We start from the raw sequence: 24,508 nt of genomic DNA on the forward strand, positions 1-24,508 counted from the left end.
AAACGTGGGGCAAGGAGAGGACAGGGCTCAGCTGTGATACAGCCTACAATGGTCAAAGAGGCTGTTGACACATACACACACACACACACACACACACACACACACACACACGATCTGAATCCCTTTCTCATCTTATCAATGACAATGTCACCAGTTAAGTCAGTGCTCTGCCTAAAACAAGTCAGTGAATTGTATTAGATGTTAGCAAGGGTCTAACCAGTACAGAAAGGAAGAGCTGCAGTCAGACGCAAAGTATCAGATTGAGCAAGATAGCTCAGGAAGGAAAGGTAATCTTCCGACTGGAAATGGGAGAGCTAAACATAGAAGCCAAGGGGTGATGGAAACAGAGTGAAGCTGTTGATAAGCTAGCCCATTTCTTTACTTTCCATCTCAGCCAAAACTACCTTCTGATCTATGTCCCCCACACTGTCAAACCACAAATGTCAGTCATCTATCCTCCCTTCACGCTCGCAGGCACTGTTAGCTGAGGTAACTTCAAGTTCAAATGTTTAAAAATAAAATACATTCATTTTACCACATTCCCTTGATATATCTAGATACACTTCAGGGCTTTGCCCCTGTGACATCACCCCAAATAAATGAGTTGATTACTACGATGCAGCTGTAGTCAGTGTGAATTTGGGAATTTACTGCTCATTGATGGTCTAGAACAGCACCGAGGCACAACTAACGTGTGGTGCCTATTTAAGTCTTGTGTTTATGTGGCTTTAAGTACTGAAGCTTAGCCGTCTTGTGTCTTTAAGACTGTTTGCAGCCACTGAAGTGGTGGAAAGGATGACATCAAAGCCTGCGAGCCATTCAAGAGCATAAAATGAAGCTGTCTCCAACTGCTGCCCAGAGTAAATCTATTATCTGTTTTCCCTTTGGATGTCTGGACACGACTGCGCAGGGTCAGCTCAAAGCATTGTTTTGCCCACGGGCCAGTGCCCTGGTGTCCAGGATCCTCTTCCCAGATACTTCCAGTCAATCCCTGTAGTAAATATCTAGCCTTGGATCAGATCATGGTGTGCAACAAATGGAGAAACGTAGAGTCTTCAGATTGGATGGAGGTGGGCTTTGTACCCAGTTTCCACATGTCTCTGAATTCCCACTCGCGCCGGGTGTTTTTCAAACCTTTCCTTCACCCGCTGACACCTGGTTTCAAAGCAGCATTAGTAGCGGTCTAGGAGTGGGCGAGCTGCACTTTTGATTGTGGAAGGTGTGTGGTACAGAGATACAGTTGATTTTCCACTAACCGACCTTGGTTTTTTGTTTGTATATATTGCACAGGAATCCGACTCGACGACCTCTGGAAGTGAGGTGAAAGTGGAGTCGGGGAGTGTGGACATTCCTCCTTCCGTTGATAACACTCCAGAGGTGCTGAACAAGGCTCTGTCGGGCCTGTCTTCAAGGTGTAGTATTTCAACAATGAAAACTCTTTACGGTCTGGCTCCATGGGAGTTTTCACCCAACTTGTGCAGTGCATGGCAGTACACTGCAGTTAGTCCCTTTGACTGGAATTTGCGCAGAACACCTGGGGACAATATGTCGTCAAGCCAATCACCCTCATCTCGCATCGAGGTATGAGGAGCGAACAAATATTTTAAAAGTTTTCAGAAATCATATACAGCACAGAAGGAGGCCATTTGGCCCATCGTGCCTGTGCCAGCTCTTTGAAAGAGCTATCCAATTAGTCTCACTCCACCACTCTTTTCCCCATAGCCCTGCAAATTTCTCCTTTTTAATGTACAGTCGCGGTGTCTTGCAGCCTGTATTACAGCAACACTCGATGAACGGGTGGGACCTCTCTGGGGTTCCACCCCCTGCTGGCTGATTGCGGGGGTGGGGGGAGTTCTGCAGTCTTTGGGCTTGCCACCTTTTGGCAAATCCAAACTGAGCAGGTGGCGCTATAGAAGGGGCAGTGAGGGTGTGATCACAGAGTGAGTTCGGTAGTTTACTTTGCTGATACTAAAAATTCATCAGTAACTTTACCAGCATGGACCTTTTGGGCCGAATGGCCTGTTTCAGTGCTGTAAATATTGTGTAACACCAATAACAAACAGCTCCACAGATGGAGGACAGATGGGAGTAGCAGACTTTTATTTAAAAAGAACAGATTTTTGGGGATGAAATTCCTCAGGCACTGGTTAATAACAAGTTCACATCACATTCCTGTGTGTATTTTTTAAATAAAAATAAATAGGGTTAACAATTTCATTAAAATAGCACAAAGAGGAATTTGATGTGAACTTTGCAAGTGGAATTTCAAACTCACCTCTCATGACCCACCAACCCCCCCTCCCCCATGTCTGGTTTACATCTCAGGACATTGGGAGAACTCTCCTGGTCTTCTGATGCCGTGGGATCTTCTCAGTCCACCTGAGAGCTAACTTGGTTTAACGGTTCATTCAAAAAACGGCATCTCTGACAGTGCAGCACTCCCTCAGTACTGCACTTGAAGTGTCGGCCTGGACTATGGGGTTAAGTCTTTGGAGGTGGGGTGGGGAGGGTCTTAAACCCACATGCTTGTGACTTAAGAGGGGAGAATGCAACTACTGAGCCAAGCTGACGCTTATCGGGGAATCGCGGGGAGATCGAGGTGCAGAAATGGATTGACTAACCCCATTTGTGATTTGGATTTAATTCTCAGTGCTGGAATTGTAAAGCTGTTTTATCTTTCCTTTGACAGATGGAAGAACTGGTGGGTGCGAGGGATCCTGACTCTGGCCATGATCACTTTCTTTTTCTTCATTATCTACCTGGGACCCATGGTTCTAATGATGATTGTAGGTTACAGAGTTGCTCTTTTCATTGCTCGCCCTGCTCCATGTACATTTGGTCTGTGCACCTGTTCTCTAGGGTTCCCAAGTAAAACTGATTTCTGTGAATTTGTTTAGCAGCAAGCCAAGTTCAAGCTCTTGTGCACCCACATGTACAGGAAGTGCTTTTTATTCCACTTGTCTCCCTTCCTCTCCCTAAGGCGCTGACTTATACTGGAGTTTGGTTCCTTGCATGTCATTTGCCATTCAGTACCTCACCCGAAAGAAAGAAAGAACTTGCATTTATATAGCGCCTTTCATGACCTAGGACGTCCCACGCTTTACAGCCAAGAAATACTTTCAAAGTGTAGTCACTGTTGTAATGTAGGAAACGCAGCAACCAATTTGCACACAGCAAACTCCCACAAACAGCAATGAGATAAATGACCAGATAATCTGTTTGTAGGTGTTGGTTATGGGAAAAATATTGACCAGGACACTGGGAGAATTCCCCTGGTCTTCTTTAAATTGGGATCTTTTGTGTCCACCTGAGAGGGTAGACGGGGTCTCAGTTTAATGTCTCATCTGGAAGACGGCACCTCCGACAGTGCAGCACTCCCTCAGTACTGCACTGGTCAGCTAGATTATGTGGTCAAGTCTCTGGAGTGGGACTTGAACCCAAAACCTTCTGACTCAGAGGTGAGTGTGTGACCCACTGAACCACGGCTGTCACCTTGACCATTCCTTACACAGTCAGGCTTTGACTGTGGGAAGCATCACATTGGAACTCAATGCTGTTCTCACCTGATGTATGTATGCGCGCGCACACACACGCACACGCACTTTCAATCGTGACTCAGTGAATAGCGACCAGGAGCAGGAATCTTGACTGATTTTGGCCCTCCCCAGCCCAGATTCACTGAGTGTGATTGTAGCACATGAATCGATGCCCCAACTGAAGTCAACAAACTCAGCACAGGCCAGTGATTAAACTCAGGCCTAGCTGGTTTGTATGGCTTAGTGTTACACTGTTGAAAGGGGGCTTTGCTGCTAGGTTGTAGGGGAGCTAGCAAGTTTGTGATCTCATTCCTGAAGTTGAAAGTGATACCTTAGGGTAAATTAGAAAAGGACATCAGAGGAGTGAACATACACACAGAAGTAGTATGATCCTGTAAACATCTATTGCAAAATACCTTCACAATGGTGTCACCCAGTAAAAAGAATAATTACATCATACTGGAGTTCTGCAAATGTGTATTTTCATCAGCAATACAATCTCTGAGTCCTGGTGCAATACTTAATTTGATTTTTAAAAAATCCTGTCTGGTGACATAAGGACAAACAGTAAACATGGAAGTCATACTGACATCAGTTAGCAATACATCGGAACAGGATCAGAAAATAAACACATACTTTTCTAACAGAGTAGCTGTGTCATAAAAGAAGACAAAGTAAAAGAGACCATGACACACTGAGGGTTGTAGTTGAGCTTTGTTCTTGGAGTTTGATGTGTCCGTGTGTACTTGGAGCTTTAAATATCGACAAGAGTGTTGGTTGATTGTAAGATGCAAGAAATAAAATTCAATAAGCTGGGAATTGCATTGTGCAATTTTTAGCTTACAAAGAGTTGATGATGTTCAAAACAAATTGCTTTGTGCACAGTTGAAGGCAGGCAGGCATTAACCCATGTATTTTAAATGGGTGACTGTCTCCATGAAAGTAGCAGACAGAGGAATATGATCTGAATGCATTAAGTTTTAGCATTATAATAACAGTGTAATTTCCGTGCGGATGCTACGTCATATATTACAACAGCACTTGGTTTAGGAACATAGCAACAGGAACAGGCCGTTCAGCCCCTCAAGCCTGTTCCGCCGTTCAGTTAGATCATGACTGATCTGTATCTTAACTCCATCTATCCACCTTGGTTCCGTAGCCCTTAAGACCCTTGCCTAACAAAAATAGTTCAGAGTTTCAATTCAGAGTTCAGTGTGCTCTATAACTTGGAATAAAAATTGTCCCAGAACTCCACGTTTGTATCGAGAACACAAATACAACATGTTTCAAGGACGCTGGAAGTTTGTGGTCTGGAATGTTATGTGAAGCCTTCATAATATACTTGGAACCAAAGTACTTCCCTCTAGATAATAAATCTCTAGATATCTTGTAATGCCATATGAAATATTGACGAGTTTTTAGAGAAGTGCATTGAATTTTCTCACTCAACACGACTAAAAATGTGCAGCCCATTGTCGAGTGTGACACTCGGGCTTGAACATACTCTGAACAAAAAGCACAGATCATCAGTTTGTATATTTCTTTTAATTCTTTAGGTTCTCTGTGTACAGATCAAATGCTTTCACGAGATCATTCTCATTGGATACAACGTTTATCACTCTTACCATCTGCCGTGGTTCCGGACTCTTAGCTGGTGAGCACGTGACAGACATTTGGCACAAACGTAGGAACAAAGGCACAGTTAAAAACACTGTAAAATTAAGCCCTTAGCGCTAAGAGAAATTAAAATTTAGATGCATTCATTCGTTGCATCGAAACAGCCAAAGGCTTTATTTTCTTTTTATTGAGGGTGCGACTCTATTTTACTTTCCAATTTTGTCTCCAGTGCTCCTGAGGCGGCTGACTCATGCTGAGGTCCAATTTCACTGGTACCTCAGCCAAAATGCACCCTCCTCCCAGCCAAGTGTGTACCGAGAGAGTAAGCAGTGGCAAGTTAGTCGGCAGGGGGAGGGGGCATCACAACTATTACTCCATTCTGACCTCTCCCAATATCTACACATGCACACGTTCCATCAGAAGTCACTGGATAATGATACAGATCAGGAACCCTGGCTGAGTTCTCCCTTTCCTGCTGCTTGGTACCACCACCGGCAACCCCCCATCATCCCCAATTGCATGGGTGAACTAGGGAACGTGCTGTGCTGAGGATTGCAGGACTGCTTCATGCCTTTTTTTTTAAATAAAAAATATTGCTGCCCCATCCTAGTTAAAACACTCTCCACGATGCTGTCTTGAGATGTTCTATTGGCCCTTGTAATGTAAATATCAAAGACAGCATTCATATTCACTTCAGACAACTGGCAAAAATTTCTATTTAATAAATGTATTTGTGTCTGTCTGAATATATGAACATTTGAATGTAATATTCTAACTTGCTTTCTGATTGATAATACTACATGGCTAGCAGCAGTCAATCACGTGGTTAGCCACGACTAGAATCCCATTCCCCAACAAACACAAAAGGCAGCCATTGCACTCTCTCCAAAAACTGACAAATTCTCACTATTGAAAAGCTAACTAAGTAATAAGTTGAAGCTACTGTAAACGCTCAGGTTCCAATAGATTTTAACTTGAGTCGAAAGTCTTGGTCTGATAATGCTCTGGTCTCCAGGACAGGCCTGGGATTGAATTTACAATGAGCAAGCCCAGTCAGAGCATTCAGCTGCTGTTGCCCATTCAATTCCAGTGTGAACTTGTTAATAACTATGATGTGGAGATGCCAGTGATGGACTGGGGTGGACAAATGTAAGGAATCTTACAACACCAGATTATAGTCCAACAGTTTTATTTGAAAATCACAAGCTTTCGGAGGCACTCACCTGACGAAGGAGGAAGCCTCCAAAAGCTTGTGATTTTCAAATAAAACTGTTGGACTATAACCCGGTGTTGTAAGATTCCTTACATTTGTTAATAACTGGCATTGATGTTGGCTTTGTTATTTACAGGAACATAGAAGTACCCAGTGAGGGCATTTTATTTTGAGTGGTAGTGCAGACTTGGTGTCCTTGTCTTATTATTATTTAAATAGCCCCATGTGCTGCTCCTCATTGTGTTGGTTTCCTCGTCATTTGCTCTGAATACCATTTTTGAGCAGGCAACCAAGGCTATATAGGGAGGTTAGGGTCACTTGACTCCATGGCTCCTCACACGGAATTTCTTGGTTGATCACTAAAGCCATGTGATGTCCCCAAGGGGTTTAATTATTTGACCTTTTTTCTACTAGAAGAGTTTTGAGATTAATTTTCAATTGTTTTTCTCTTTAAGGTATTTCTTGCTGTGCGCTAATTACTTCTTCTATGGGGAGACAGTAACGGACACGTTTTTCGCTCTGGTTCAGAGAGAGGAGCCCCTGCGGATCCTGAGCAAATACCATCGCTTCATTTCCTTTGCTCTTTACCTGGCAGGTACTGCTGCTTGTTTGTCCCAATCAGCTTGGAGAAATCTGTTAAAGTAACACTGGACAGACCTCTTCATCCCGCAGCAAACTGAGAACAACTCACCAAACAATAAGCAACACTTGTCATTTTGTCTTATTGGGTGCACAGGAATTGGTGGAAAACATTTTTATTAACTTTTCTTGAGCTGTCAAATATATATTACTCGCATTGAGTCAGAGAATATGCTGAAGTATGACAGAAAATAAATGTGACGCTTACAGGAAGTGCACACTGTACACAAGGCGTTGTGTGATTAGCCTTCATATAGCCTGTGTCACACACCTGACGTCACATTTTATTAGCTGCAGGACAATGTTTTTATTTTTAAAAAGGGAGAAAGCCGCCATTGAGGTTGCAATTCACAAGCAACAATTATTTGCGGACTGCAGTTAATCTGTATTTACCGTTTTAGACATCTTTCTCACAGGAAGTACTTAAGCAATGGCTTTAAAGGTATTGGCACTAAGCATCATAATTGTACTGCAGAGCCCAGGCTGCCCGTGATTAACGTCACTTGCATCTGAAAGGGAAAAAGACAGGATAACATTTCCAATGGAGATGCTTAGTCAGACCTGGGAGAAGCACATGGACAGGACAACCCCTTTGTAGTCTTTTAAAGAGACTTGTCTAGCCTGACTGCTAGTTTTGATGTAGGGTCTCCGCTTGTCACATTAATCTCTCTTTCAGATGCTGACTGACCTGCTGTGTTTCTCCAAAATGTTTTCATTTCAGATTTCCAACATGTCTTTTTGTCCTTGCTCTCAAATAGTTAGATTGTTGAATTGGTGACGGATAGTTCTAACCGGAGAAATCAGTGTCTGGTAGTGATGTGCATGTGTTTTTACTGGAGCTACATCTCAGTAGAAATATATTAAATGGGTTTATTTTGTACCGCAACATATCGAAAAGCTTGGGTGAAGTGATGCTGTTGGAGAAAATGCTGACGTATAATCCAAAGCTAATCTTATCTCGGGCCACAGATAATGTCCAGAAACTGCTCTGGTTGCACACTGTGGTTTGAGATCATCTCAACTCTTGAATCAGATTACTGCCATTTCACTCAGTTGCATCTTATCTCTGTGTGATGGGACAGATTAACAGCGAAGGGGACAGAAGAACACAACACGGACTTTTTACCTAAACACGTGAGGTTTAATTTCCAGGAAAAGTGGCAAAATGAATCTGAATTTAAAGTGAGATGATTGTTGTGCATTTTCACAGTGAGGAACACAGGATTGTCCAGGGTTGCACAAGACCATTGCAATCAATCTGGCCAGCCCCAGATGTGAAGAGGCCTTGTCTTCAAAGTTGATCTTTTCTCCTCACCTCTCCTAAAGCTGTTGCCCCTTGTTGGGTTAGTGTTCCACAGGCACCAGCTGCTTTCTGCTACCCCACCCAAGTGGCCACTCTTCAAGTGTGAGCCAGAGCGTGTTGGCTGGCTGGTTGACCATAGAGGGAATCGCACCCAAGCCTGATCCTGCTCCCCACTTTCAGCGTGAGTTGTGGGTAGTAATCGGGAGTGGGAACCCTGGCTGATTTTGTTAGATTGTCACCAAGAAATCCAATAGGGAATTCAGGAGGAACTTCTTTACAGAGAGAGTGGTCAGAATGTGGAACTCGCTACCACAAGGAGTAGTTGGGAAGAATAGCATGGATGCATTTAAGGGGAAACACACGAGGGAGAAAAGAATAGAGGGTTACGCTGATAGGGTTAGATGAAGAGGAGTGGGAGGAGGCTCATGTGGAGCATAAACGTTTCTGTGCTGTAGATTCTTTGCAATGTTTCATTCCCCCTCCCCCGTGCAGCAGTGCTGAACATAACTGTACCTCCCCAATTGCTGTCTCAACAGAGGTCAGCTAACTCAGCACAGACCAAGGATCTTCCTGGCCTGTGCGGAGCAGCTCCACACAGGGTAGTGTAATTACCAACTGAACCATTGGGGAAATATGTGTCAGAGGGACAACCACCGTAAGAACCAGTCTTCCCCATTTATTTGAATGGGACTCAATTAATTTCAGCAGGTCCAGTTAAAGAGACTCAATAATGACTTTGCCCTCCGTTTTGTTCCGAGGATTCTGCATGTTTGTCCTGAGCCTGGTAAAGAAGCACTACCGACTGCAGTTCTACATGGTAAGTAACCCACTGAAAGTCAGAATAAAACGTAATGTGCATCCGCTTTTCAACTGGCACAGGCATAGATTCCTGGCTCTGTGTTGCCCATCATCCCAATCTGTCAGATCTACCATCCTGGGATGGGTTTGATCAGCATCTTGGATGAGCCTTAAGCTGGAGCATACTGGGAGCACTGGAGTTCTGTGGGGGGCAGGGGAGAACCCGATCTGTCTCACCCTGTTGGATTTTGTACTGCTGAGGTAATAGGATGGGGCAGAACGAGAGAGAGTGATCACCTCTATTACGTATGAAATGCTTATTGGGTGTGTGTTGCTGATCTCAGTCTCCGTGCCAACCAGCCAACAGTGTCGGAAGACAGGCACAGCTGCCCTGTCCATACAGCTCCCTAAGGATGAAAGGCTGATCAGCCCTGCCAGGGTTCAATCCCCATGCCTGTAGCAGCTTTGTGCAGAATGCTGTGCTGTACCAATGGAATCCCAATTCATGACCAGTTGAATTCTCAGTTGTTTAAATTTCTGTTGGTTTCAAATGTTTGTAACCTGCTCTGATGTTACAATCCTCCCCAGAGATTTATCTGCTGTCCTTTGTTCCTTCACAGTTCGGCTGGACCCATGTGACATTGCTGATCGTAGTTACTCAGTCTCATCTCATCATCCACAATCTTTTTGATGGAATGATTTGGTATGTGACTTTCTCCCTCATTGTTTAAATTGCACGTATAATTGTCTGTGCTTTTAACAGTTGGTGCATTTTCTTTTGCTCGCTCTTCTCTCAAGTTCACCCTCTCCCCATCACAGGATTTCTTTGGGCGCTAAATTGGGCCGTGTAGTGCCCGCAGTCTCGGCGCTACATGGCCTCTCGAATATCCAAATTGGCATCTTGGCTGCGCACGCACATATCCAGCGTGACGTGCGCCGGACGCATCTTGGTATAGGTAGTAGCACATGTGCAAATACCGAAAGCCGGAAGCGTAAGGTAAGGAGAAAATGGATAGAATCAGTGTGCAACGCTGATTTAAAGTGATGGACACCATTTGGCACTTAATGCTCAACTCAACGCTCAGTCATAACCACAACCATATGAAAGTGCCTCGAGGACCATTACCAGCGCTATTTAAAGGGACCATGCAGGATTTACAGGTTAGTGGCTGGATTATTGCATCTGGCTGCCAAGACATTTGTAACTGTGTTTGGAGGTCTCCTATTCTTAAATACTAGGATGTGGGGACATAGACTAACATTTAGAGCCAGGACGTGCAGGAGTGAAGTTAGGAAACGCTTCTACACGCAAAGGGTAGGAGAAGTTTGGAAAGCTCTTCTTCAAACGGCAGTTGATGCTTGCTCAATTGTGAATTCTAAATCTGAGATTGTTCTGTGAACCAAGGGTACTAAGGGATATGGGGTTAAGGCGGGTATATGAAATTAGCTCACAGGTCCACCATGATCTCATTGAATGGCCGAACAGGCTCCAGGGACTAAATGCCACTGCCACTTGCTGCTTCCTGTTATGCGCTACCTTCTGCAAGAAAGCGAGACGTGTGTCTGGGTGATGTGCCTATCATGGTTGAATTGCTGCCAGTGTGTGTGACCTGTGAGTTGTGGGTGGGCGGCTTGCAACAATGGTAATGTGTGAGGGTGAGAGGAAGCATCTGATTGGAAGGGTTGAGTACTGATGGAAAGAGTTTGTTGGTATGTGGGTGTTGAGGGGTGTAGTGCGTGGAGCAATGGATGTGGCCAGTGGTGCAGTTGGCTGGAGATGCCAGTTGACAGTTGACCTCATTCTCCTTGGTCACTCGTATCAAAGCATTGAACTTCTTCCTGCACTGCATCCATGTTCATGGTGCTGTGTGTCTGGCATTGACTTCATGCCCCACTGCCTCCCACTGCCTTTTGGGCATATATCTGGAGGGCCTCTTGCCCCTGCGCCGCCCCCCCCCCCCCTCCCCTCCCCTCCGCACGCCAACTGCGGATATAGGATGTCTCTCCTTCTGTCTACCTCTAGTGGATCATCTGAGAACCTTGCTGCACGCTCTCTCGCAGACCTGGTACAAACTCAGATCGGCAGATTGGTGAGGTCTGGCAGGCAGATTGGAGGATGTGGGATTGAGTCGTGCACAACCTTTATTCAATGTTTTAACATATATCATTAGTGTGCAAACAAAGGGAGGGGTCCTGCATCTGTGTTTTACGTGTGCGATGCCTGATCTCCGTTCAGACTCGGTGTCGACAGCAGACTGTTATTTTTAGCAAATAAGAGGTACCGGCTACCTTTAAGAGATTTTAAGAGACATCCTCACTTTAAGAGATTGGGGCTCCCCCTGCTGGTGGAAAGTGCAAATTGCATTGAATCCTCGTTCAACGCGGATTTCCAATGCAGCTTGCAGGTAAGTCCTCAGGCCTCACAAAAGCCTCATCCCGCCTGCGCAGGGGCCAACAGGCGCGGGTTAATAGAGGATCACACTACCTACGCCCAATAATGGGCCCTATTGAATTTTTCCCCCTTTGTCTCTGGTGTGGGATTTTTCATCCTTTGGATATCAGAAATATCTCAGAGCACTTCACACGATGAATTACTTCTAAAGTCATTGACTGAAAAATGGCAAGTGTGGCAGGCATTTTGCACACAGCAAAGATCAATGAGCTGAACAATCAGCCTGTCTGTCTTTTGTTGATATTAGTTTCAAGCTTTAGGAAAGTTCTTATTTCATCTCTTTGATAAAAGGCTGTTGCTGAGATTCCTGTTTAAAGTACATCAATAATGATGTTACCACTAGGTACCAAAAGCTCATTTCATTGTTGAATTGTCCTGTTATGTGGGAGCAACAAACCATTTCTCAGCACCTTCCCAACAGTGCATGTGAACATTCTAGGGACTCAATGCTCGACAGATATTGAAGACCATTTTTGGCCTTAGCTTCTTGCTGTTGGCATAACCGCATCTCACCCCTAACCCATCTTCTTCCCGCCCCTGTCTGCATTCTTTAATGTAAGGCAGGCGAACTCCAAGTCTCAAATTGAGCCCTGAAACTGAATTACCATGGGTCCTAAGAGTTGTTGTTGAAGGCAGCCCAAATTCAAGCCCTTGTCTCTGATGGTTCACCAACAGGCCTACATCTGGGCCAGCACACTGCAAGCTAAACTGGGGACAGCAGAGCTGATAGGTTGTGGGCCTCCACTTGAGTAATGCTGTCCTGGCAACTGAAGGAAAACATAAATAAATTGCATTAACAGAGTGCTGCATTTAACAGTATGAGATACAACTTCACAGAAGTTGCTTCACTGAGTCGAATTGTCAGCTGCTGCTTCTATCCTGCCAGTGGCTGAAAAGGAATGGCTTGGTTTCCATGTGGACTAAAGATCAGGGGGCCCCAATAGGCCAATGTCTTTATGTCTCCAGATGTTGTTTTGTCTTTGTAGTGAGCTGCTTGCCCATTCTTTCTGTCTTCTCAGGTTCATCGTGCCCATTTCCTGTGTGATCTGCAATGACATCATGGCCTACATGTTTGGATTCTTCTTTGGCCGAACTCCACTCATCAAGGTCAGTGGAGAGACGAAGAGACATTAACCCACGTCTGAGAGAAACTCCCAAGTGTTTTACTCCACCAATAATAGAAATAACCAATTCAGCACTAGTTTGCATTGAATTGGCAACCTCACTCGGAGAAGGCTGCAGGATAGTTGGTGTGGGAAATGGAAAATGCCACCCAGGTACAGAAGGAGTGCTCTTCTGGTTGAGGCTGAAGCACATTGTGGGTTGAGTAGAGGGAACTTCATGCTACACTTGTTTTTTATTTGACCTGGAAATGCTTGATGCTGGCACTGGAGTACATGGCACTGTAAAGTTTTCCTTTCCATCAAGGATATGTGCAGCTAACAATTTACCTTAAAATCCAACGTGGAAGTCACACCTTAATCTGAATTTTCATGACTCACTGATGCAATGTTGTTTGATCAAATTTGCAGATGCTAAACTAGTAGAGTGTGATGAAGTAGTGAAGGAGAAGCAGAAGCACTTAAACAATATTTGCAAGTGGGCAGATGAAATAGACTACAGATGAGTGTAAGGCTTTCCAGATTGGAAGAAAAAAAGGTAGGGCATGGTGTTGAACTAGCTGGAGGAGAGGGCATATTGCCAGATCAGTAGCATTGAAGTCCCAAACAGTATTGTGCTCTGATCAGGCTGCACCTTGATTAATTCTAATTACTGAGGCATAAGTAAATGCTGGCCCTGGAAACTGTGCAGAGAAGGACCACAAGGCTGATCCCTTGTGTGAGAGGACTGAGTCGTGAGAAAAAAGTTAGAAGAACTTGCACTCTTCTGCCTTGAAATGAGGTGACTGAGAGGAGATGTTCCAGAGACATGTGAGATACTAAGTGGAATGGAAATGATTAATCCTGCGCACTATGTGATGTTAAACCATAAGTGCAGGACCGAGTTACAAATTGATAACAGCCAAGTTCAGGACTGATGTCGGGAAGCACCTCATCATACACATAGCAATGAATTCCTGGAATGGTTTTCAGATAGGGTGGTGAAGGCAAATACTCTGGAGTCTTGTAAGAGGCATTGGATGCTGTTGTGGAGGGAAACATTGATTTCTATGGAAGGGATGACTTAGATGAGGCAAATGGCCCCCCCTTTGCATTATTTACAAATTAATTCAGGTTCAGACTGGCTCAGATCGGGACCTAACTGTATGAGACGTGGGCGGTAAAGAGAGGGGACAGTCTTGCATCCGACCATGCGATGCAGCTTGCTTACACATGGATGTGCTGCAGAGTGGGAGCACCTTCCCCTTTGTTGAAGTGACGTTGTGGATACTTCTATCCACTTATGTTTAGATAACTATGGAAATTTCATCAAATAATGTGTTATATAACAAGCCTTTTATTTTTCTATTACAGCAAAAAATGATCTGATCGTCAGTTGTGTCTGTGTTTTTACAGTTGTCTCCCAAGAAGACCTGGGAAGGATTTATTGGAGGATTCTTTTCAACTGTCTTATTTGGCCTTTTGGTGAGAGTCCAGCTCTAAATAAATGATCACTTGAACAGGGTCAGAATGAAAACCACACAGTCACTGCCATTTGTTGACACAATCATGTCTCTCGACTGTCCCTTTTTAATCAGGACTTCTCTACATGAAACGGGGCGCCTGAGTAAAGCAGCAGCAATAACACCACAAAATGCCAGAGCCAGTTACATCGGTTTTGGAAGTTGTAAAGAAACTGATGCTCCTGTCTCAAGCCCCAACCTGAATTTCACCCTTTCAGTTTGACAGGCATAGGCACCACTCACACCCTCACTGTGGTAAGGGATTGCATTTCAAGGGGATCGCTGGATACCATTTGTTTCATTTAAAAAAAAGAACTTAGAGAGGGTGAAGAGGAGATTTACTAGAATGGTACCAGGGATGAGGGACTTCAGTTATGTGGAGAGACTAGAGAAGCTGGAATTGTTCTTAGAGCAGAGAAGGTTATGGGGAGAATTGATCGAGGTGTTCAAAATCATGAAGGGTTACAAGTTAGGGGAAACTGTGGCAGGAGGGTCGGTAACCAAAGGACACAGATTTAAGGTAACTGACAAATGAACCAGAGGCGAGAGGAGGAGAATTTTTTTAAGGCAGCGAGTTGTTATGATCTGGAATGCACTGCCTGAAAGGGTGGTGAAACCAGATTCAATAGTAGATTTCAAAAGGGAATTGGAAAAATACTTGAAGTGGAAAAATTTGCAGGGCTATGGGGAAAGAGCAGGGGAATAGGACTAATTGGAAAGCTCTTTCAAAGAGCCAGCACAGGCACGATGGGCCGAATGGCCTCCTACTGTGCTGTATCATTGTATGATTCAAAGTAGGTTTTTCTGGGTTGGGTGTGCAGTGCATATGCAGGAGCCAATGTCAGAGCTGTTCAATCATACTAGTCACAGGTTTGTTGTCACTTGACATTTTGTTAACATTTCTGACCTGAGTCAAGTGACCAGTGTTAAATGAAGTAGAAAAACAGGCTTGAAACTAACTGGATAATATTACAAGACAGGAAAACATCTGGGGGAATTCAGCTGAGCCTGTGGTATTGCAACACATTTATGCATTTTCCAGTACCTCATTGCTGGCCTGCTGTTATCAATCGTTGCTTTCTCCTTTTTGCAGCTGTCCTACGTGATGTCAGGATACAAATACTTTGTCTGCCCTTTCGAGTTCAACAATGATGCAAACAGTTTCACTGTGGACTGTGAGCCACCGGAGCTGTTCCAGCTGCAAGATTACGCAATTCCCTCTGTCCTCCAGTCCATTATCAGCTGGGTATGACGTTGATTGCGTTATGCGTTTGTCAAGTTTTAAGGGGTGATTTTCTGACTTTCTGCTGCTGGGAAGCCGCAGGTATTTTTTATCCATTAAAATGAATGGACAGAAAATAACAGGCACCGTGATGCCTGCAGTTCCTTGATGTACATGGCTAATGGGCAAGGCTCAGAAAATCAGCCCTTTAAAGCTAAATATTCAAACTTGAAGGGGAAAAATTGTTATCCTTGAATTATTTGTGCTTTTTTTCTTGTCTCATTTCTGTAGCAAACTGTCCGGATGTACCCTTTCCAGATTCACAGCATCGCCCTTTCCAGCTTTGCTTCACTCATCAGCCCGTTTGGAGGATTCTTTGCCAGTGGCTTCAAGAGAGCATTCAAGATCAAGGTATTCTTAGTCCTCAGCTTGGTAGCAAAGGTTGGGGCAAAGAGGGGTGACAGTGCAACATTTGGAAGTAGCAGAGTATACAGCAGGAGAAGGTGGCATCCAGCTCCATGCAATGGTGGGGGGTATTTATAATCTTTCCAGTGAAGTCTCTTGGTGCAGTGGGCAATTAGTCCAGGAAGATGGGGGGTGGGGAGGGGTTTGGTGGAGAAATGGATGTCACCATAACAGGAGGGAGATATTTTTAACGAGAGATGTTAAAATTGGAAACTACTGTCGATAATTTTGACGCATAAGTTTCCCTTGTACAATAACAGGATTTCCTGTTTTGTAATCCTCTGACACTTGGTAAAATTAGCAGTAGGAAGAATTTCACCTTCTTGGTATTTATAATCTTTCCAGTAAAGGCAAACAAAATGACTTGCTTAGCACATGAATTCGCACTGCTCTGCTCAGCAGTTCTTGATCACCACTTTCTATGTTATCTCTGTTGTACTCGACCCTCGCTTGTGCTGATTACTGACCTTGAGAAGACTTTTTTTATCATAGATGTGTCTGCAACATGTATTCTCAACCAGACACTGTTCCATTGCACTGACCTGTTCGCGGGTGAACTAGAAACATTTCATAAAGCGCCTTGGGTGTGCTTACCTCTGTGCTGAGTGCGCCTTCTCTTGAAATTGTTGCTTAAAACCGCTCAGCTAATTTCTCCCCATGGGGCGGACTAGTCATGTGGAAAATGGAGAGATTTCCAGAGTGCTCCTGTGACTGTTTCCAAAGCGCTGTATTATCACGCCCCACTTTTTTCCCTGAGAATCCCTCACCCTTTCGGGGGAGCTAGTCCGCCCCTGCCCATTATTGCAGACTGCAGGAGGGGGGCTCGGAAAGATTTCCCTGGTTAGAAGCTCTTGGGTTAGTTCGAGACGATTGCTGTAGCGGTTTAGTACAGATGAACGTATTTTTAAAGCTAATTCACTACTTAAAAAGGAGGTTGAGACCTTTGCTGCAGAGCTCAGTCTTTGCACAATTCCACTCGCGGCCTTCACTTAAGATACATTGTTCCAGCAGACGGCTGTTAATAGAAACATAGAAACGTAGAAAATAGCAGCAAGAGTAGGCCATTCGGCCCTTCGGGCCTGCTCCCCCATTCAAAATGATCATGGCTGATTGTCTAACTCAATACCCTGTTCCCGCTTATAGCAAGGAAATAGCAAGGAAAATGTGACATCCCCATGAACTAATTGGCCTTTTCCTTCCCAGGACTTCGCTGACACCATACCTGGACACGGTGGGATCATGGACCGTTTTGATTGTCAGTATCTCATGGCAACCTTTGTCAATGTCTACATTGCCAGCTTTATAAGGTAAAAGCCTTTCACTGATTCTGAAGCTCTGTCTCGGTGTGACTATGAGCACTCTGCACTTAATAGAGTATGAGGCTGAGCAATTCATTGACTGTGAACCCAGTGCTCAAACTGACAGGATTGCTGTGCAGAAAAGAAAGCAGAGTTTGACCACTATGTGCTGAGAGAAAGGACAACTTTCTTTCAGTGCTGTAAGTTGAACAGTTGTGTGTATAATGAATAAGTAGAAAGTAGATTTTGTTTCTCACCTCTCCCTATCTCTGTATCTTCCTCCGAGAACTCTGCGTTCCTCCAATTCTGGCCTCTTATTAACCCCCATTCCCTTCACCCCACTGTTGACAGCTGTGCCTTCAGCCATCTGGGCCCTGGGCTCTGGAATTCCCTTCCCTAAACCCCTCTGCCTCACCACTTCTCTCTCCTCCTTTCAGACCCAGGTACCTCTCCTAATATATCCTTCTTTGACTCGGTGTCAATTTTTGTCTCTTTGCGCTCCTGTGAAGCACCTTGAGACATTTTCCTACATTAAAGGTGCTATATAAATGAAAGTAGTTGTTGTTGTTTCTGCACAGTGCAGTTTGCCTGGATGTTAGAGGGTAAATTTTCCAATTACGCACTCCTTGCACTGAGTCTTGCCCACCAGAAGCAACTATTGGAATTGTGCATTTGTCACCCATGCCCATCAATGGATGGGAAATCATGGGTTGGGCCCGTGTGCAGTTTCCCAATGCGAGCTCCCAATGGGCGATGTTCCCCACCAGAAGAGTGCAACTGGAAAGATTTCCTTTTGAAGTGGAGTTTCGAATGGGTCGGTATTGAATTGTCTTTCTCTCTGATTCTTCCTAGGGGCCCGAATCCCAGCAAACTGATGCAGCAGTTGCTTGCCCTGCGCCTGGACCAGCAGCTCCAGATATTCAAGAGCCTGAAGGCCAATCTGATCGAGAAAGGTGTACTGCCAGCTGGGGCGTAGGGCCAGGGAGCTCAGTGATGTGGTTGCAGCCAAACAGCCTGGGGAAGAATCCAGCCTGTGACCTTACACTCAAACACAGTGCATCCAAACTAGTATCCCACCGGCAATTTCCTTATGTAACCAAGAGGTCCAAATCCCTTTAGACACAAAACAAAGTATTCTTAATGTACTGGTTGATGCAATAATTAATAAGTAGACATGTGTTTAATCATGGGGTTTTAGCCCATTAGTAGAAGGTTAAGTGCTGTGATGGCCACTGATGTGCCTAACCCATGATTAACTGTCAAACCCACACACATAAATTGCTTTTCTTTTTATAAATGATTCACCATTGCTGTTTGCGGTGCAAAACGAATGAGAGGTTGTGAGGCTAAATCTGAACTGCATAAATCATGGATTTTAGCCCAGTTGAATACCAATCCGAGCCTGTTCTGCACCAGTGCAGGAGCCTCGTGTTAAAGATCTAACTGATTTTCCATGATTACTTGTTCCTTAGCCTGATTGTATGCGTTAGGGTGGAGAAGATGTAGAATTTGGTGTAGCACAGACCATGTAGTTTTGAAACATGCAGTTTTACATTTGCAATCGTAGGGCAGCTTGAGCCAGCTGAAGGAGCTTAGAACATTGTGTTAGAACACATGACTGGCTGTATTCTAGTAGAAAGAGGAGTCCAGTAGAAACAAGTAGGGCTTGCAATAGGGAAAGTGGAAATACTAGAACACAGATGAACCATTTGCAGTGGGGTGTCCAAGGACAGATTTACAGAGGGACAAAATTCCCCAGATGAGCTGCGTGCAATTTATCGCAAATTATCCAACACGGTACCTTATGACCTGAATGAAGTCATACCACTGCTAAAAGCATTGTCTGTTTGTTTGAAATTTTCACGGGTGGTGCGGTCCCTTTAAGACCACCGTTTCCATTTATCAGACATTTAATAGAACATGGCGTCCCCATCAATCAGTAAGGAAAATGTTAGCTTTTACAAAACTACATGTATCAAAAGGAAATAGATGCGCTTGAGTAGTATTTAGGTATTACCTGTAACCTTAACTAAGGTCTTTCCGAGTGATTTCTCTCCACTTCTGGAGGAGATTATTCCTTTTTTTGGGGTATGGTTCCAAGGACTGCAGGTGTCCTCTAGTACCTCATCCAAATGACCATTCTTCGTGTACAAGCCTAGACGGTGTCTGCAGCCTATTCATCTGCAGTGGGGATCATAACGAAGCCTGATCCTGTCTCTCCCCCCCCCCCCCCCCCCCCCGCCCCCCCCACCCTCGGTAACCATGCATACACGCTGGATAGCAATCAGGGGGCACTGGCTGATTTTCCTCTCCCTAACCCAAGGACAATGAGGCCAGTCATAGCGCCCCTATTGCAGCCTGGATGAGATCAGTTAACTCAGTACAAACTTTCTACAATTGGCCTGTAACTGCTCAATTCATATTAATACATTGTCAGTTAGCTAAACTGTTCACTTCTGTATGAACAAGGAGGTTTGGGTTAACAGTGTTCAACTGAAGGTGGGCAGGGGTTTCTCGGGCTTCTGCGAGTGTTGCTTTCCAGTTGGTCCCCAGTACAAGCTCCAGAGCCCACGCTGCTAACCTGCCATCAGATTCGCCCTACCTGAGGCCATGAAAGGGGGAAAGCAGGCAAGCCTCTGCTCGACCGCACCCATGACAGCACACTTAAAAGAGGGATGTCACTGCGGTATGGAGGTGGTATCCTGTCCACAAACCCATACACCCGTTTCTCAGGAGCGTCTAAAGGACTGCGTCGTGCCAAAAGACGTTAACTGCCACACTTTTATAACCTGGCGAGCTCGCATGGAGAATCCCATTTAATAAACAGGACAGCAGTTCCACAGAGAAATGCTGTGGTGACGGTCCTTGTGTAAACCAGGGAGGAGACACTCCTTTACAATTAAGTGTACACACCATGGGAGGGAAGATTAATCTGCTGTGGAGTCTACTTCAGTGCACAGTTCATGCACTGTTCTGTGTTTGGTGGACAGTGAAAGGAGGCCACGTGTTTAAGTTGTATACTGTCGCACTAATTAACATCTTTTGCTTGCATTATTTTCTCTCCTTTTCGCCTTCACTCCAAAACTTTTTTAGTTCCATATTATTAGTTGTCCTGCTGCATTGTTTGGTGCTTGTGGAAGTGATTTTGTGTGCGTGCAGAAAAATATTGAGAATTATTGGGTACTGCTGTCTGCGAAGAATCGGCATCTTCCGTGCTAGAGTATAGACTTTCCAACAAAATTGCTTCTGGATGGGCCAAGGTGGGATTGGGCAGTATTGAAGGTTTCGAGAGGGGAGGTGGTGACCAGACAGGATGATTGGGAACGACTCAGGAATTGTCTTAGTCTGGTACGATTATTTTCAGCGCAGCTGGTTTTCTAGTTTAGTTTCAATCATTGAGGGACATCATTGGGAAAGATGACCCCTGTAACTTCATTCGTTTGGAAATGTCCTGCTGAAAACCGATGCATTTATAACTGAATAAATTACTTCAGGTCATAGCAACAGTAATGGCATCTTTAGTGAAAGAGTGACAAGAGGTGACTGAATATTGACAGGGACCAGCAGCACAAAGCAATACTTTGGGAAAGAAGGCGCAATCGAAGCCAAGTGCATACTTGGTGCACCTCACCATCTTTAAAGCACTTTCACAAAGCAGAAAGTTCCACTTTCTTGATGACGTAAATACACTGCAGTGTGAGCTTGCAGGAAAGGGAGTATTAGTCCCCACCGTGACATTTAACCCCAATCCTAACATTTTTTGGGATGCAATGACTGATGTTATGCAGACAAAAATGGTGAGTCTGTTATGTATACTCGTGTATAACGTTGCACCCTGCTTTCAGCCAGTAAAATCTGTGACCCAAGTATAAGACACTCCATCAGCCACCGTGGCTCCCCAGAGAGCAGGACATTTAATTGTAATGCACACGAACTGTCACAAGGAGTGGAAGCCTGGGAGAGGGGTTCAGGGACAGGCAGATGGAGACGGGTGTAGGAGGCCCCGAACTGGGATGGGGGAGACCAGAAGCCTGAGAGACCTTGAAAGTCTTGAATAAACAGGACAGAGCAAAGCCGGATCAAGAGCAGGTGAATGCACTTCTCAGATTGAGCCGCAATACTTAAGGTGACTGCCTTACTTTCAACCCTCAAAACAATAAGCTAAATTTCTAGTCTGATATGTGAGTATACACTGGAGCCCAAGTGAAGCACGTTCAGAAATGTAACAGTTCTGAATATTTAATGTATTAAAATGAAGGAAACTGCAATAATGTTGAAATCTCTTGTAGGCAGGCATAGCATTTCTTAAGAACTCGTTAAATTACACTGTGGACTAATGCAGACATTTATTTAGGTAAAGTGGTTGAGTAAATTGCTTATTTTATTAATGCTTCTTCATGGGTTGTTTTGTGTATCTGCGTGAAGTATGAAACATTCAGTTCAAGTGAATCCTGCTGCCATGTGTTACTGTATATGTGCCTGTTTTTGTATTGAACATTTCAACTTTGATGTGTGTGCGCCTGGGTGTATATATAGTATACACATATATAGATATATATATATTTGATGGTGTTCAAGAGTGCACATTATTTATATATGTTCCAAATAAAAAGAATCTTATTAAATGACAAAGCAATTGCATATTCCTTCAGTGACCATGAAGCTGTCGGATTGTCGTAAAAACCCAACTTGGTTCACTAATGTCCTTTAGGGAAAGAAACCTGTCGTCCTTACTCAGTCTAGCCTACATGTGACTCCAGTCCCACAGCAATGTGGTTGACTCTTCACTGCCCTTTCAAGTGACCTAGCAAGCTTTTCCTTTTATTCGATCATGGGATGTGGGTGTCGCTGGCAAGGCCGGCATCTATTGCCCATCCCTAATTGCCCTTGAGAAGGTGGTGGTGAGCCGCCTTCTTGAACCGCTGCAGTCCGTGTGGTGAAGGTTCTCCCACAGTGCTGTTAGGAAGGGAGTTCCAGGATTTTGACCCAGCGACGATGAAGGAACGGCGATATATTTCCAAGTCGGGATGGTGTGTGACTTGGAGGGGAGCGTGCAGGTGGCGGTGTTCCCAAGTACCTGCTGCTCTTGTCCTTCTAGGTGGTAGAGGTCGCGGGTTTGGGAGGTGCTGTCGAAGAAGCCTTGGCGAGTTGCTGCAGTGCATCCTGTGGATGGTACACACTGCAGCCACTGTGCGCCGGTGGTGAAGGGAGTGAATGTTTAGGGTGATGGATGGGGTGCCAATCAAGCAGGCTGCTTTGTCCTGGATGGTGTCGAGCTTCTTGAGTGTTGTTAGAGCTGCATTCATCCAGGCAAGTGGAGAGTATTCCATCACACTCCTGACTTGTGCCTTGTAGATGGTGGAAAGGCTTTGGGGAGTCAGGAGGTGAGTCACTCACCGCAGAATACCCAGCCTCTGACCTGTTCTTGTAGCTACAGTATTTATGTGGTTGGTCCAGTTGAGTATCTGGTCAATGGTGACCCCCAGGATGTTGATGATGGGGGATTTGGCGATGGTAATGCCGTTGAATATCAAGGGGAGGTGGTTACACTTTCTCTTGTTGGAGACGGTCATTGCCTGGCACTTGTCGGGCGCGAATGTTACTTGCCAGTTATCAGCCCAAGCCTGGAAGTTGTCCAGGTCTTGCTGCATGCGGGCATGGACTGCTTCATTATCTGAGGGGTTGCAAATGGAACTGAATACTGTGGAATCATCAGCAAACTTCCCCATTTCTGACCTTATGATGGAGGGAAGGTCATTGATGAAGCAGCTGAAGATGGTTGGGCCAAGGACACTGCCCTGAGGAACTCCTGCAGCAATGTCCTGGGGCTGAGATGATTGGCCTCCAACAACCACTACCATGTTCCTTTCTGCTAGGTACGACTCCAGCCACTGGAGAGTTTTCCCCCTGATTCCCATTGACTTCAATGTTACCAGGGCTCCTTGGTGCCACACTCGGTCAAATGCTGCCTTGATGTCAAGGGCAGTCACACTCACCTCTGGAATTCAGGTTTTTTTTCCATGTTTGGACCAAGGCTGTAATGAGGTCCTGGTGGAACCCAAACGGAGCATCGGTGAGCAGGTTATTGGTGAGTAAGTGCTGCTTGATAGCACTGTCGATGACACCTTCCATCACTTTGCTGATGATTGAGAGAGGATTCATGGGGCGGTAATTGGCCGGATTGGATTTGTCCTGCTTTTTGTGGACAGGACATACCTGGGCAATTTTCCACATTGTCAGGTAGATGCCAGTGTTGTAGCTGTACAGGAACAGCTTGGCTAGAAGGTGGCTAGTTCTGGAGCACATGTCTTCAGCACTACAGCCGGAATGTTGTCGGGGCCCATAGCCTTTGCTGTGGTTATACTCAGTTATATCAAACCATGACAAAGAAATGCAGCAGTTCAAAGCGGCCCACCACCGCCTTCTTGCCAATGAGGGATGGGCAACAAATGCTGGCCTTGCCAATGACGCCCCCACATCCCGAGAATTATATTTTTGAAGTTTGAAAGGATGATACTGTACAATGGATTTAGGGAGAAGGGATTAAAAGTAGTCCAAGAGGGTGCAACTGCCCAATGCGTTTAAGAGCAGATAATGCTGGAAATGCAAGACAATCTGAAAGAGAATAGCATCCGGGGAGTCACAGCTTCACATATTTTCCCTTTTTGGACCTGATCTGCATTTTATGCATTTTCATTTTTCAGGTTTCCAGTATTTGCAGATTTTCTCTTTACCTCTTCATCATTGCCGTGTTAATTTACCGTACAAAGATTGTATAACTATTGAACCTGATGAAAGGTTTGAGGGTCTCCACTTCTCCCTCATTTTAGAACCTGAATCCAATAATCTATGCAACGCAAAGAGGCAGCATGTTAGATTCATGGACCGGCCACCTGCTCCCAGTCACACAGTTGCCTGTTGCGCAGAGCTGCTTCATTTCAGTTGGCTCGGGGCCGTTTCTCAGCTGGGTTTTATTTTGGCTCCAAACGAGCACAAGGGATTTAATTTTGGGCAGAAATGGAAGTGCCATTTATGATAGACTTGCCTTGTTCTAAATAGGTCACTTGTCAGCGAATAACGAGGCACCATTGACAACAGTCATGGAGAAGCCAACAGCCAAGGCCTTGGATAGTGGTGACGGCTCCATGTTTCGAACTGGTCAGCAATACAATGAAACAGAAATGGTAAGGAAAATCTAACTGACTGAATATCATTAGTGGATCTTATTAATGACTTTGATTGGTGCGTTCTTGGTGCTGTGGGTAGGGTAGGGTAATGTGTTTTTTTCATCACCAGTTTCACTAAGGAAATTCGGTATCCAATTAAGCAGCTCAACAGACAT

General features: G+C 44.8%; 1 protein-coding gene across 1 annotated transcript in view; it reads left to right on the top strand.

The window, feature by feature from the left end:
- Nucleotides 1-21,798, top strand: part of cds2 (CDP-diacylglycerol synthase (phosphatidate cytidylyltransferase) 2) — a 35,795-nt gene extending 13,997 nt beyond the window's left edge. The window contains exons 2-13 of the mRNA XM_068001042.1: nucleotides 1,291-1,412; nucleotides 2,690-2,786; nucleotides 5,093-5,190; nucleotides 6,822-6,961; nucleotides 9,067-9,125; nucleotides 9,727-9,809; nucleotides 12,578-12,665; nucleotides 14,075-14,143; nucleotides 15,275-15,427; nucleotides 15,695-15,814; nucleotides 17,072-17,175; nucleotides 18,019-21,798. Of these exons, the coding sequence (XP_067857143.1) occupies nucleotides 1,291-1,412; nucleotides 2,690-2,786; nucleotides 5,093-5,190; nucleotides 6,822-6,961; nucleotides 9,067-9,125; nucleotides 9,727-9,809; nucleotides 12,578-12,665; nucleotides 14,075-14,143; nucleotides 15,275-15,427; nucleotides 15,695-15,814; nucleotides 17,072-17,175; nucleotides 18,019-18,142 (1,257 nt within the window). The 3' untranslated portion in view covers nucleotides 18,143-21,798. The remainder of the gene's footprint in view (nucleotides 1-1,290; nucleotides 1,413-2,689; nucleotides 2,787-5,092; nucleotides 5,191-6,821; nucleotides 6,962-9,066; nucleotides 9,126-9,726; nucleotides 9,810-12,577; nucleotides 12,666-14,074; nucleotides 14,144-15,274; nucleotides 15,428-15,694; nucleotides 15,815-17,071; nucleotides 17,176-18,018) is intronic.
- Nucleotides 21,799-24,508: the final 2,710 nt, after the last annotated feature.

The sequence above is a fragment of the Heptranchias perlo genome, chromosome 20 (assembly GCF_035084215.1).
Source record: "Heptranchias perlo isolate sHepPer1 chromosome 20, sHepPer1.hap1, whole genome shotgun sequence".
Taxonomy (NCBI): Eukaryota; Metazoa; Chordata; class Chondrichthyes; order Hexanchiformes; family Hexanchidae; genus Heptranchias; species Heptranchias perlo.